The sequence below is a fragment of the Arvicola amphibius genome, chromosome 5 (assembly GCF_903992535.2).
Source record: "Arvicola amphibius chromosome 5, mArvAmp1.2, whole genome shotgun sequence".
NCBI classification, from domain to species: Eukaryota; Metazoa; Chordata; class Mammalia; order Rodentia; family Cricetidae; genus Arvicola; species Arvicola amphibius.
Genome location: NC_052051.1, coordinates 159,945,809 through 159,960,732, shown reverse-complemented (window position 1 = coordinate 159,960,732; position 14,924 = coordinate 159,945,809). Strand labels below are relative to the sequence as shown.

Sequence of the window (14,924 nt, the reverse complement as noted above, 5' to 3'; positions counted from 1 at the left end):
ACACCAAGATAAACTATATTCAGAGCTAAAGTTTTATACCTTCCAAATCACTGAACATTACCTAGAATATTTTAGGTTCTTAGTAAAGACTTGGAGTATGAGTTAATGGATAATTTCACTTTCTCATATCAGCAAACCTATTTATGGAAACTGGATCTAGGACATTCTCCCCTTTCCACCTTTGAATCCTCACATCACACCAACACTAAGGGGAAAAAAATCCCCATGCTGTCCCCATTTGATACAGAGGTCAGCATTATCTTTAGAAGGTATTTTACCAACTCTGGAGGCCCCAAACTCTAAGGCACTGTTATTTGTCAATACACACACATGAACCATTTAGCTGTTGGCATCTGGGAAAGAGTAAGGGTAAGAGACAATGAAAAGGGGTGAGGAAGACTTGCACATCCTTGTCCCACCAAAAATGAATGGAACTCTTTAGAGGGACACAGTGAGAAGCAATTCACTGTTCAATCTGAGATAAGTGCACTGAAATATGAACATCACAGCCATGTGATGCAACCAACCAAAGCATCTATGCAGGTGGAGCAAGGAAGGTAACCCACTGCCTGCTGCTCCAATGCCAGTGATCAATCTTTTGTGCTGCATCCTCTCTCCACACCCCGTCTCTCTCTTTCCCTATGACTTCCATGTGTGTACATTTATGTATTCATATACTTCAGTTTGACCCTTCTCCAAGCTATGTCCTTAAGTCTTCTGCTCCTATTAATTGATACTCTGTTAACTGTCTTTTCACATATGCTGGATGATGAAATAATATCAAAGCAGGGATATTCAATCCTGAAAAGCCTTTCTGCTCCGCTGGTTCCATAATGTTGAGAGGTAGGTACTTAGACACTATGTTAGAACTCAGGACATGAGAACTGCTTCCCTTCTTACAAACCCAATCTGGACTCCTAATTCTGTCTTTTTAAGTAAAGTCAATATTTTCCAGTTCTTAGATGATAAGATAACTGGGTATATTCTTGAAGCTTCCTTCTCTCTAGCCTTCAGGCCAAATAAGAGTGGAACTTTCATACTTACCTTAGATAGATATATTTGAACTGCTCAAATATTGCAATGAAATATTTTTCACCATTTTCCTGGAAATTTAGCATGTTTGAAAGAAATTTTATAACACAGCTTTGAGAAATAATAAAAATCGACATAAACATCACTGTGACGATGAACATTAAAGACTCTGGTAGGCACTCCTGATTCCGTATTCTTCATGCTCATGCTTTCAAACTCCTTGTTCATTGTGGCATTGTTTCTTTGTTATCGTTTATATGTAAGTCAACCATGTTTTGCTCTGTTTTGCATGTCAATGCAATGTCAAGTGCAGGAACCACACCCAAAGTCATCTATGGTTTGCTTACTTCCCCCGGTGCGATCTTGGTGAGATCTAATCTGTTGGTGGGCATCGTGTTGATTTCTCCCTTCTCAGGAACGCAGTTTCCTCCTGCATGGATGAACCTTGTGTATTTGCCTATTCTACTCTTGAACTTCCGAATGGCTCCCAGATATCATTTCTATCATCATTATTGCTATAAATATGGATTTTCTAACACATGTATGTAATCAGTAAATATCAAAGAGGGCGAATTATTATATCATAGAATATGTGGTTGTTTAAGCAGCTAATTATATTCCAAAACAGGTATTATGGTTCCTCTCTCTCCTCTCTCCTTTAGTTGGGCACCGGAAAATGGTTTTTCTGTGTGGTCAAGTATTCAAATGTACTACAGGAGACATTTGATTGCTTCATACAAACTGGGTATCTAGTAAAAGTTGGGCAGGATATTGGAGCAGGTCACCATCTAGCAGGTAGGGGATATTTAAATAAAATATATTTTATTTCAAGGATTACTAAGGCCAGAGATACAAAGTGAACAATCTGTTTCCCAAGACTTCCACCATAGACTCTGCTACCAAGAGTGCTTTTGGAACATCACCACCCAAGTCACCTCAATATATTTTACTGTGAATTGTGAAAATAACACAGCCAATTTTATCTATTTAATTTTATCAGTAATTAAGAATTACCTATTTTAAAGCTAATCAACATGTTTAAAGTCCTTTCTACCAATAGTATCACTTATCCAGAATAAGGCCTCTAACTAGCTCAATGCTAGACTAAAAAACTATGGAAAGAAAGAAGGGATAAAGCACAAAGAAGTTTTTTAGATACAAATACAATGGTCACATCTCACCCTTGTAAGGCGTAGAGGCTCGTGTCTCCCCAGATATTACTTAACATTCAACTATGGTGCTACAGCATGAGACGCATACAGTGTTGGAGGTCTTGGAAAGGCCAGAAGACTTTACAGTGCATGGCAACCCCATGTGGGGATATCCTGAAGGAAATGTCCATGTCCTAGTGTACCGTAGGGAAGAATTAGGAATCTGTCTAAGGCACTGAAAGAAGATCCTTCAGCCATAAAGAATTACTAATGAAGAATGGAAGCCAGTATTAATAATGAGCATGTGGTGTCACTGCTTCCTGTATAATTCTGGCAATGTCATGCCCATTAGGATCTCTGATCTTTAAGTTTCTTTCCCTTTAATGTTAAATAGATAAAATCCTTCTTTATATTAGAATTCCAATGATCTATTATGCACATTAAAATTTCTGTATTTTTAAGCTTGTTCTTTTTTTAGTATTAAACAGATCAACTCTAAAATACAGTACTTATAGATCTTGTTAAGTTGTGAATAAAGTATAAAAGGAACTTTTTATAAGTCTGACACACTACCTACTGTGCTAATGAGACTCCTTAAAAGGAGATTTTTAAGTACATTTTTAAGGCAAATTTTAAAATATAACAAATAGGTTTAATTTTGCCATTATGATTAAAAACTCTACCCTTCCAAATCTCAAAATAATGTAGACCATATACCCTATCCCATTACAGCAATATGTTTTTCAAAAATAAAAATCATTACTTTTTCAAACAACAAAACATGTTTCAGGATTCCACCATGAGGGACACATAAGAAAATAAAGAACTCAGCAGTCCTTACTCTGGCAAACAATAAAGCTTTCACCATTCTGTTTTCAAAATCTCCTGAGGCTCTCCTGTTACTGACATAGAAAAGTAAAGGGGACGGCAAACATGAGTGATACAATGGGAAAAAACTTCCCAAACTCTTCCAAAACTGAAGCCAAAAATCAACAATGGCTTGACAGTTTAGCTCCATACTCTGTGTTAAACATTCAGAGATGCCTTCTCTAAATACAACGTATATCTTCTCTCCTATGACACATATCAAAATATCTGATGTGTGAGAGAAACTACAAACCCTGATACCACAAGCCAAGAAGGGGCACTCCTTTCCTTTAGCCTGACAGCTGAAGCCACATGTGAAATACATCACCCCATTTCAAGGTCCATCACTTATAGCCTTTTTTGGAAATATGGGTCAAAGTAGATGTTATACTTAAAAGTAGCAGAAAGCATTTAAATGGGTGTCTGTGCATGGTGACAAACAGGTTCCTTAGTGGTAAAATAAATTTTAATAAATAGGTGTTCAAAGATATTTTGTTAATAATAAATTAGTCAAGATTAGCTATACCCAAGTGTCATTTCTTCCTGATCATTTCTTATTCCTCTTGCATCATGACTATTGTTCTTTCAGAATATTCATTACTGGAGAAAAGAAAGGCTTGGCATCAGATGGCACAAATCTTTCCCCTTTTTGTGTACATGGGAATGAGCTGAAGTGCAAGAAACTATGATTTCAAATCTTTCCCTTTTTACTGATATCCGAAAAGTCTGTGAATAATTTTGTGCCAAAACATAGAAAATATCACCAGGCAGTGGTAGCACATGTCTTTAATCCCAGCTCTCAGGAGGTAGAGGCAGGCAGATCTCTGTGAGTTTGAGGCCAGCCTGGTCTACAAGAGCTAGTTCCAGGACAGGCTCCAAAACAACAGAGAAACCCTGTCTCAAAAAACAAAACAAAAAATAATAGGAAATATCAATAATAGTGATGGTAACAATACCCTATTCTTCAAGGGCCATGGGCCAAGTGATTTAAATATATTATCCCTAAACATTCAACAAGGAAATTATTATTATCTTGACAAGTTGTTTGATTACTTTAAATTGAGTGAGAGTAAACCACTAACACAGGATTTTACAGAAAATATTGGCTATAAAACCCAGGTGATCTTGATGTACTGTAGTCCATGTTGCTGTATGAGAAGAATCAAAGCATAGTCACCAGCATACTTAATATATATCATTATATTCTCTTTCTGATACATCAATCAGTTTTTAAAAGAAGTACATAGTTTGAAGATGGACTCTGTCTTAAACTTTGCTCAGGATTTACTAATAAATTCAGATTGAAAGATGCAGAAAAGGGGACTCAGATTATTGCCAAATGCTCAACAAAAGGAATTGGTATCACACACTGCTAAGATAAACTTTGAAAGAAGGGATAGGCTGTGAATCTACAAGTTGGCAACATCTCTTGAATCTAACTTTATATCATCGTAAAGACTATGTAAATCTGCTCACCTTCCTACATCTCTGAAACGAGTAAGACACCTTCACTCAGAAATGACAGCAATTGAGAAAATGGCATTTATTTACAACATTACTATCTGAGGAAAAATATCATCAAAGAATATAGAAATGAAACAGGAAGAAGAACAGAATAGTGTTTTAAGGTGTTAGTTGGATTTCTTAGAATTAAACATTCTAAGTAGAGAAAAGGAAAGTAAGTTTTTCCTTACCTGACTGGACCACCTTTATCTTCTTTTCCCAAGGTCCACCTGGGAAAGAATGAAACAAGCAGGAGTAGATGCCAACGTCTGCTTCAGAGGCATTGTAAAAGGAAAGACTCATATTGCGGAACTCCAATGTTGCGTTCAGAAAGTGCACTCTATGGAAGTAGTTAGGATCTATATGCATAGGATGGTTTGGGTGGTAAACAGCAATGGTCACAGTCTCTGTGCCACTGATCTTGGTCCATTCCACCTGGGTTAAGTTGTCCATCAATGGATACACACATTCCAGAGTCATGGTCTCAGAGAATTGAACAGCTGTGTCCCAAAAGGTCACTTCACACAGTGCTAAAATAATACATCACATAAACTGAGTTAGATCCAATGATGAAAAAACCAAACAGATAAATTTTATAAGACTTAACAAATAGTCTGATAAGTTCATAGTGAAGCCTGACAATTTTACCTACAAAATTGGCTTTTGTAAATTTTAGTATTTCTGAACAAATCAGAAATTACCTAAGGGAACCTGCACATGTCACACCCAAACACCAAAAGCACAGCAAAACTTTTAAATGAAGACATAGGATTGTCTTTACCTTTGTGCACATGAAGAATAGCCAAAAGCAAAGTAATGCAAGCCATCTCTGGAAACAGTTCAGAAGGCTAGCCTGTATTAAAAAAAAAAAATAACGCGTATGATGTTATATTCACAACTCAACATGAAGGGCCGTTTCCTTCCTCTCAGATGTTATCAACTGCATCTTTTTCTCTGAAGTTTGAGCACAGGAAAAGTTTTAACTTCAAAAGCAGCCTTGCTCTCATACGGAGATGGGTAAAGAGCAGGTACTTCTCTGGCAGATAATCAGTTTACTTTCAAGAAATAATTTTCAAGAAAGATTCTTTGAGTCGACAGCTGTTTTTACTGTGTCCTCTATGTCAAACTCAGCTCTGTGCAACAAGAATACACAGAAGAATATCTTAAAAATAAAACCCCATGCTACTTTCTTAGGAAGAGACTGAGGAAACACTAAAAGTGCACTAGATAGAGTAAGTTGTAGGTGGTAAGTTCCTGAAGATACTGAGAAAGTGAATGGAGGTGAGTCCTACATGTGGATGAGAGGAGCCTGCATAGCAGACAGACACTCAGGTGTTGCCTTCCTTGAATGCATCTCCCAGCTAGACTTGAGCATATACAAACAAAAGAATGGACTTCCAGCGACAAAAGAATGGTGGCCCAAGATATACAAATATGCCTCTGTATCTGATGGGTTTTTTTCACATTTTTATTTTAAAATGATTATGCAGTGCTAAGAAATTAGATATTCCAACCAAGTTGCCTAGGAGGCTGCACCTTATGTAACTATGATCTACCGTCCATATGGAATTGATCTCTAAGATTCATCATTTCTCTCTTCCTTCTCTAAAAAAAAAAAAAAGTTCAGGGTGTGACAAGATGTTTTAGCCAATTTAGAGCCTTGCTACACAGGCTGAGGACTTGAATTAGGTCCTCAGAATCCACATAAAGGTAGGAGAATAGAAATGACCACATAAAGTTATACACTATGAGAGCCATGAACTCTGAACTGACTGCTGGGGAAGCTGCATAGAACCAAACTAGGCCCTCTGAATGTGGGTGACAGTCATTTGACTTGATCTGTTTGTGAGGCCCCTGGCAATGGAACCAGGATTTATTTCAGGTGCATGATCTGGCTTTTTGGAGCCCAGTCCCTATGGTGGAATACCTTGCTCAGCCTTGATGCAGCAGGGAGGGCCCTGGTCCTACCTCAATTTGGTATGCCAGACTTTGTTGACTCCCCAAGCTTACCCCTTCTCAGGAGTGTATGGGGGTGGGATGAGGGGAAATGGGGGGTGAGAGAAGGGGAGGAAGGGGGAACTGGAGTTGGTATGCAAAATGAAAAATTTTTAATAAAAAAGAAGGTTGTGATGTGCTTGGCCACAATAGCAACACCAGGATGCAGTCCATACATTAAAAATGAGGTCAGTTCTCATTCTCATATTCTCTGAAAACATTCCCCCACTAAATACTCATGTGGAGTAGTTGGTACTCACTGATAATGATATATATTGAATCACATTTGAAGTACAAAGTCAAAATTGTCTTTCACCTTATATTTTTACAATAAATATTATTTTATTTGGTTTTTTGACAGTCAAAAGAGGAAATGGTTCATTTTAACAAATTTTGAAAATATTTCATGTAAAATTTAAGGAAATAAGGATATGTCCACAGATATGTCATATAGGTTATGTTCAGGAAATGACACAAGTACAGAGCATGGATGGGTGATAATATGTCTGAGAGGTATATGTAAAATATACCTGTAATAGAGAATATAATAGAGAAGCATGTTATGGTCTAAGGTATTCCTAAGGTAGAAAGTTATTGAAAAAAAAATACAGATAAATACTTATTTGCAAAATGCCTTTCATGTTATGCTGAAAGAAGTTCATGGGGTATTCAGAAGGCTGAGTATCTGCTGAGCTCACAGCCCAGCGGAAGCCTCCTTTAGGGAGGGTGATTGGGAAAAGCCCTGCTCACCTGTGTAATGAAACCTGTAGAAGTAGGAGCACTAGTCAGGTGAGCACTAAGTTCAGGGGCAGGAATGAGCAACTCATGCAGATATAAGAGCACCAAGCCAGGAGCTGGGATTTTCAACATTGCTGTAGCTGGGGGTAGTAGAGGGGAAATGGATACAAGAAATGGTGGGAGGTGATAGATGGAGTAAAGTTTTGTTTGCTCTTAAAGATTCTGGGTGATTGCTCTGAATTAATAAAAGGATTTTTCATGGTTCTTGGGAAATTTGACTTTGTTTGAATGTCCACTCCTTTCTCTATACCACAAGATGATGGATCTAACTTGTTCTACTTGGTTGATCTGAGCCAAAGCCTGAGCTGACCCAATTAGAATGAAGGAGATTATTTACATTCTACGCCAGAGAAAGGTTTTCTTTTTCCTCCCCTCCCTGAATGTGAACAACAAAAAAATGCTGTGTGGTCACTACACTACCCTAGGCAGCTATCTAGAAAACCAGTTTGAAGACAATTGTCAGAGGATGAAACAAACTTGCATTTAGAATCATTGAACCAATGAATCTGTCAACTGTGGCATCAGAGTTTACAGTGGGATTTATTACAATTCATAAGAAGTCCCTGTTACTTCTGTCCACATATATCTAAACTAGTACAATATTTTTTTACTGGCTGTGCTGAAAAGATAAGATTGTGAATGAGCAAACTCAGACATCCAACTTTTAGAACATCTCTATCAACAGGTAAACAAGATGAAATAGTGACCAGGACTTGGAAGATTTCCCTGGAGGTGAGATGAATTAGCTGGCTGCCAATAGATGACCTGTTATCTCAGAGACATGACAGTAATAGGCATCCTTAACTCCATGTGATCTGGACTGAATCCAGTCAGGAAACATACCTCAAGATTCAGTAGACGGTACTTTCACAAAAATAAATGACTAGAGAAGTTTATAGATAAAATAAGTAATAATAAAACATATGAGATGAGAAAGTATCTCAAAGAGAAGCTTTGAAAAAGATCTGCTCCTGTAATAAGCATTAAAGCATCCAAGAAGAGGATTGCACACTCTGGAGGTTGTTGTTTAGAGCTGCAACATTGAAGGAGCTGAAGCTCATCTAGACATTGGAAAAGATCAAGACATGAATCCATCAGAAGAAAAGGGATGAAGGACAAATAAGGAAACTGATTATCTGAAAATTTAAACTGTCACTAGTGAAAGATGCTTAGGAAACACCCACAGCTAAAATCACATCGAATGGGGGAAGTCCCTCTGAGAGTAAGACCAAGACAAAGATGCTTCTTTCATTCCTGCTATTGATATCACTCTCCAGGTTTTACCCAGAGCAAATAAACAAGAAGAAATAAAAGGTATTTACACAGCCAAGGAAGAAGTAATCCTGTCCCCTGCACAGTGACTACGTGACTTTGTATATTAAACTAAAACATCTACCCAATTCTGTTTAGATAACAGTAAAATTGCATGATAGAAAATGAGTGTATAAAAATCTTTTATGCCTGTTATTTACTAACAGTAAGCGATATGAAAAGAAAGTTTAAAAAACAATTCCATTTATAATCCAAAATGTAAACCACATCTGAATAGATTTAACCAAGTATGTGAATCAATACTTTTCATTGGAAATGACAAATATTGCCAGTTTTTAAAAGAAGGTCTGAAAATGAAAAGGCATCTGTAAGAAATGTATCTAGAATATATCCATGCTCACAAAATGGGAATTTTAACAATGTTGCCAAGACAATATTTCTCAATCAAATCCATAGTTTACACAGTCCTCAATAAAATTTTAAGTGGCCTTTTGTTAAAAATGGAAAATCTCATCCTGAAATTCATGCAGCATTGTGAGGACCCCTGAACAGCCAACATTTGCCTGAAAAGAAAAGGTTGGGTGACTCCTACATCACATTTAAAACTTAGTACAAAGCTAATTATCAAGACCTTGATATTGGCATAAGGACAGACATACAAACAAATGGCATTAAAGTGGGAATTAAAAGCTGGGCATTTGAGAGTTGGTGTGAAAACCTAGTGCAGTGAACATTTTCTAAAATATATGAAGGTAATCCTAATGATGTCTCAAAATAATAAGAAAGACAGACCCATCTGGACATTGCTTGTAACCAAACCAAAATTCTAGTAGCAGGAATGGATTATATCCAATTGCTTTGTTGACCAAAGGGGTCTCATGGAAATCTCCAAACAACCCAGGAGATTGCCATGATAATAGGTTGCTCTCAGCAAATGGATAGCAAAACCTCATTGCTAAGGACAACATTCACATAACACCTTGAACATGGAATTGTCTAGGTGGTGCCTACAAAGAACCTTCACTCCCATCATCTAGTGCTCTGGACTGGGGAAGGACTCTGCAGGTTAGGAGAAGAGAAACATAAACACCAATCCAACCACAAAACCTTTGATCAACAATTTTTCTGCCTGAAAAACATACTAGGGCACTGATGGTACAATATTTAGGGGAGTAACCAATTAGTGTGCGGTTTGACTTAAGGCCTACTCCATGAAAAGGAACCCATACCCGGCCCTATTTAGATGATCAAGAACCAGATAGTCCAGAGATTTAGGGTAGAAGAAAATGCTATATTTTGGGGTGTTTTAGTAACAAAAAATGACTCCTGATGACATGCTATACTCATAGTTCAGTGCCTTATTCATCCATCATTAGAGAAGCTTCCTTCTGCAGCAGATGGGAACAAATACAGAGACTCATAGCCAGACATTATGCAAAAAAAGAGAGTAAGAGGGGGGTGGGGAGAAATGGGATGCTTACATCAAATTCCTCCCCTCAGAGCCCAGGAAACCCTGTAAAAGAAGAGGCAGAAAGTGTAAGAACGAGAGAGGATGGAGAATGTCAAGAGGACAAGACCCTCTAAATCAACTAGCAACACTCTTAACAAACTCACAGAGATTGAAGCAAAAAGCACAGGACTTGTGATCTGTATCGGGTCCTCTGTATATTTATTAGAGCTTTCAGTCTGGTATTTTTATGGGACTCCTGAGTGAATGAACAAATGAGTCTCTGATTTTTGTGCCTTCTCATGGAGCTTTTTTCCTTCTGCTGACTTGTATTGTCCAACTTTGTGCATTGTTTCTTTGTTTAGTCTTTTATTTTGTTATATAAAAACATTGAAAACTTCAAAATAACTCAAACAATACTGTAACATGAGGGGCCAAAAAAAGAGGGGGAAGTTTGCAGGATAATTGTCTGTGTTCTGTCAATCATGTTTGAAATAAATGCTGATTGGCCAGGTAGGAAGTATAGGTGGGAAAACCAGAGAGGAAGTAGAGGTGGAGCAAACCCAGCCAGGATAATGAAAGAAAACACTTGTGAATTAAGTATCTGACTGGTATATACAAATATATAACCCAGCTTAAACGTGGGCAAAGTACTTCAAGAGACATTTCTTCAGAGAAGATGATGACCAACAAACACATTAAAAGATTTTCAATATCATTAGTTATGAGATAACTAAGATAAAAACTACACAGAGAAATCACTTTATAGTCATTTAAATGGCCATCATAAGAAAAAGAGAAGACGCAATCATGCTGTGACTAAGTTGAAACTTTTGTATATAACTAAGAGGGATATGAAAGGTTGAAGCTGCTGTGGAGAGTAGTTTTCTATTCCTCAAATAGGATCACGGGATGTAACAATTTCACTCCTCGAAATGGACCCCCATCGTATTAAAAACAAATGCTGAATGCTCATTCACACATCATTGTTCACAGCAGCACAGTTCACAAGAACTAGAAGGTGAACACAAACTGAATATTTATATGCGTGGGATAAACAAATTCAGTATAACCATATAAGGGGATATTATTCTGCCACAATAAAAAATAAGCATTGATTCATGCCTTGATGTGAATGGTTATGGAAAATAAATCAAACAGTGTAGGCACAAAGGGTTGCCAGAGTGGATAAATCTGTTTGACATACAAGGCAGACTGGTGTTGCAAAGGCTGGCAGAATAATAGGAAGAGGAGTGACTACTTAACTTAAAAAGTTTCCTGGGGAGGGTGATAAAAAGTGTGTCAGAGTGGATAGTAGGTGGTTACTGTGGCTGGAGAAGGGGCTCAAGATGAAGAGCAATGGCTGCTCTCCCAGAGGGCCCAGTTTTAATTCCCAGAACCAACAGGGAAGCCCACAGCCGTTTGTAACTCCAGTTTGAGGGGACCTGACATCATCTTCTAGCCTCTGTAGGAACTGTACACATGTAGTACACAAAAATAGATGGAAATACTCAGACCTAAAAATAAATAAAACCACCCAAAAGAGAAATGGTTATCAAAGTTCTGTTAAACAGAACTTAGACACATATAACAATTACTTTTATTTCACTATCATAAAACAAATACTGCTACAATCAAGATTGAAACTATGCTCTTTGTACTCCCAATTGCAGAAGTCAGTACAGTTAGCTGTTCATCATATATTATTACTTGATCCCCCAACTACCTACCAGATTAAGCTAGGACATTGCCAGGACATAGTCCAGTGACATGCTATAATACAACACTCTGACAACAGTTATAAATAAATAAATAGTATAAAAGATCAGAGGCTGCAGAGATAGTTCAGCAGTTAAGAGCACCAGTAGTCCTTCCAGAGGACCTGAGTTAAAACCCCAACACCTACATGGTTACTCAAACTATGTGTAGCTCCAGTTCCAGGGTATCCGACATCCTTATACAAACATACTTTCAGGCAAAGCATCAATGCACATAAAATAAAAATAAATAAATTGTTAAAAGATCATAATCAGTTTTCAATTAAGGGTTTGAGAGATTAAAACATAAATGTTTGCTAAATTAATGCATATGTGTGTTTGTGTGCATGCACATGTGTGTGTGTTTGTGTGTGTGTGTGTGTGTGTGTGTGTGTGTTCAGGAAAAGAAAGGGGTCAGGATTTTGTAATGTGGTATGATGTGGAAAAACAAACCAGACAGAGTAACAGTGTATTCCTACAAATCTAAATGGAATTAGGTGTGATGTGACTTCTTCCATGCTCAGTGACTTACAAACAGAACAGAAAGAAATTTCCTCCCTAGGAGTAATAGGCTAGGTTTATGGGAGCAGCCTTGATATCATCTAATAGATAGCAATGTGTGGTTCCTTCCCAAGTCATCTAATTTCAGCTCATCAGATGCTCTCACGTTTAGAAATCTGAGCACCTAGAGGTCAGATTCATTTACAAAGGTACCAGTGGACTTTCAGTTGAAGATAAAAGTTTGGCTGTTAACACTTTGCTGAGGACAAGCCCTATTTATCAACATCTAACTAAAGACAAATAGAGATTGCAGCTGAGCTATTTATGTGAGGTTGGCAGTCATTTTTTGCATGATTTATGGAGGGGTTTTGGCTTGAGAAGTTTTTTTCTAATAGAGCTGTCTGTGAAAAGGAGCTTTGTCCTGGATAAAGCCATTAATCAACATATTCCTGAATTTTTTCACTGTTTAAAGCATCACAGCAATGCATATGAACGGGGTCTGTCCCCAGAGCTTTCTTGTATGGTTTTGGGGAGCATCTTCAGACGCATTCTTTCTAGCCACACAGGCAAGCCCCTCTCCATTTCTTTGACTTCATTGCATCTGAAATCTGTGATACACTGTGATTCTTAAGTGTTTCTACTACTTCTTAAGATTGATAGGATTCTCATCTTTCTTAAATTACTCCAATGGCCAATGGCACCTTTCCCTCCCAAACTCACCCTGGGACACCCCTGTGATAGCTCTCATACTCAAACCGCGGGAAAGCAGATGAGAGCAATGCTACTCTGAAAACTCATGACCTCTATTGGAGAGATTGCAGGTATGAGATCTTGTTTCAGTTCTTGTTCTCAAAAGTAGAGGAAGCCTGAATGCTAGGATACCATAGCCTAGCTGCTCCGAGCCTTACACCTCCAGTTAGATTCCACAGAAACACTATGGTCTTGGTTTCTAATTAAGCCCCAGTGAACATCCTCTAGAGAGTCCTCATCAGTTTGGACATTGTGGTATCATCTGCACCATGGCTCTCTTAGAATCTCAGTAGCTGTAATTCTGCTCCTATAATTAAACTGTCACTAAGTGACTAACACCCCATCCCATCCAAGTCAGAATCCTTAGTTTGCATTCAGCAGTGATCTTCTGAGACAGAGTCATACACTGTGGCCCATAAGATGAGTCTAGTCCACTGTTTGGTTTCTATAAATGTTAGCTGGATCACAGCCCTTCTCACCTGTATAGTTGTTGTCTGGCTATTTTTGAGCTACAGTCTTCCACAGGAAAAGTTAGCTAACCTTTTCATAGTATGAAAATGCTTTAGATGGCAAACACATGTTCACAATACTCAACCTTTCTTTAAAAGGGGAAGACTAAATATGATAGCTCAGACACTTATAAAGTCATATCAATTTTCTTATCTTGGGATCTGTATTATGGTGAAACAATATTTCTGGAAATGGGCACAGAAAAGCATTTAAATGCCTTACCTTACCAAAACGATCCCCGTCACTGATATCACAAGCTTACAGAGAGCTGACATTCAAGCAATGACAGCTGTTTTCTTGTAATGCTCCTGCCCTGCATTATCTGCTTGTACCACAGGCTTTTGTTTGAAGTGTCAGTTCAGCCACACCCAGTGTTTTATTGGTATATATTAATCGTAGTACTAGGTTTCATAGAACATTTTTCATACAAGTGTGTTTTGCATTTTTGCCATGTTCCGTCACCTCCCTCCCAACCCTCCTTTCTTCTCCTCTTCCCAGTAAACCCCTTAGCTCCATAGACAGCATTGTTTATAATTTTATATCACTCACAGATATGAGTTTATAACGCTACATAAAATCTTGAGTCCAATCTTTCTAAGAAGGCTACTCACCTTGATGCAAATTAATGCTTTCTGGCTGTAACTCTTGTTCCAGCTACTACGTGGTATTGTTTAGGGCTTCCTAGCTACTGGCCAGCACAGGGAACTTGTCTCTTTCTGGAAGCCAGCTCTCCCCTGCAGTTGAGTTTTTCTTTCCACCACAGCCTCTTCAAGTAGCCACTGATACAAAGCACAAGCCCATAGAACAGGTTTCATTGAAGTCAAGAAGTCTTCTGTAGCTAGAAGCAACTTTACTGTTTCATACTCATAAAAAAACTCAGAGACTTTCAAGCCTCTATGCACTTTTCAAACTCCATTCTAACCCCAAACTGAAACTAAATGTAATTTTTAAACTTGAAGCTCATTTCATTCTTTTCATTTCCCTATTTCTTCCTGCCAATCAGAGAACCGTACCTTCAGTAGTATCTATGATTCAGGAAGCTTTGCTATCTCAGATCTTATCTGTCACACACACACACACACACACACACACACACACCTCTTCTTTGCCATCTATTCTGTGATATACACACACCCCAATGAACTCAGAGTTCTGTGGAGATGGCTCAATTAATAAAGGGCTTGCTCCACAAATATGAGGACCTGAGTTCTATCCCCTGCATTAAAGTGAACAGTAGGGTGCAAAAATAGACACATGTAAGACACCTGTAATTGCAGTACCAAGGAAGCAGAGCAAGATGATCCCTGGGCCTTTCTGGCCAATGAGGATCCTCTCCCAAAA

The 14,924-nt window shown here is 38.1% G+C and overlaps 1 protein-coding gene across 2 annotated transcripts in view; it reads right to left on the bottom strand.

Moving 5' to 3' along the window:
• The window catches only part of Cd226 (CD226 molecule), an 83,870-nt gene extending 69,382 nt beyond the window's left edge, over nt 1-14,488 (bottom strand). For both annotated transcript variants that reach the window (XM_038330984.1, XM_038330985.1), the window contains exons 1-3: nt 14,195-14,488; nt 5,335-5,406; nt 4,745-5,083 (exon numbers count right to left, since the gene is read on the bottom strand). In XM_038330984.1, coding sequence (XP_038186912.1) covers nt 4,745-5,083; nt 5,335-5,380 — 385 coding nt within the window. In that variant the 5' untranslated portion in view covers nt 5,381-5,406; nt 14,195-14,488. The remainder of the gene's footprint in view (nt 1-4,744; nt 5,084-5,334; nt 5,407-14,194) is intronic.
• Between the last annotated feature and the right edge of the window lie 436 nt (nt 14,489-14,924).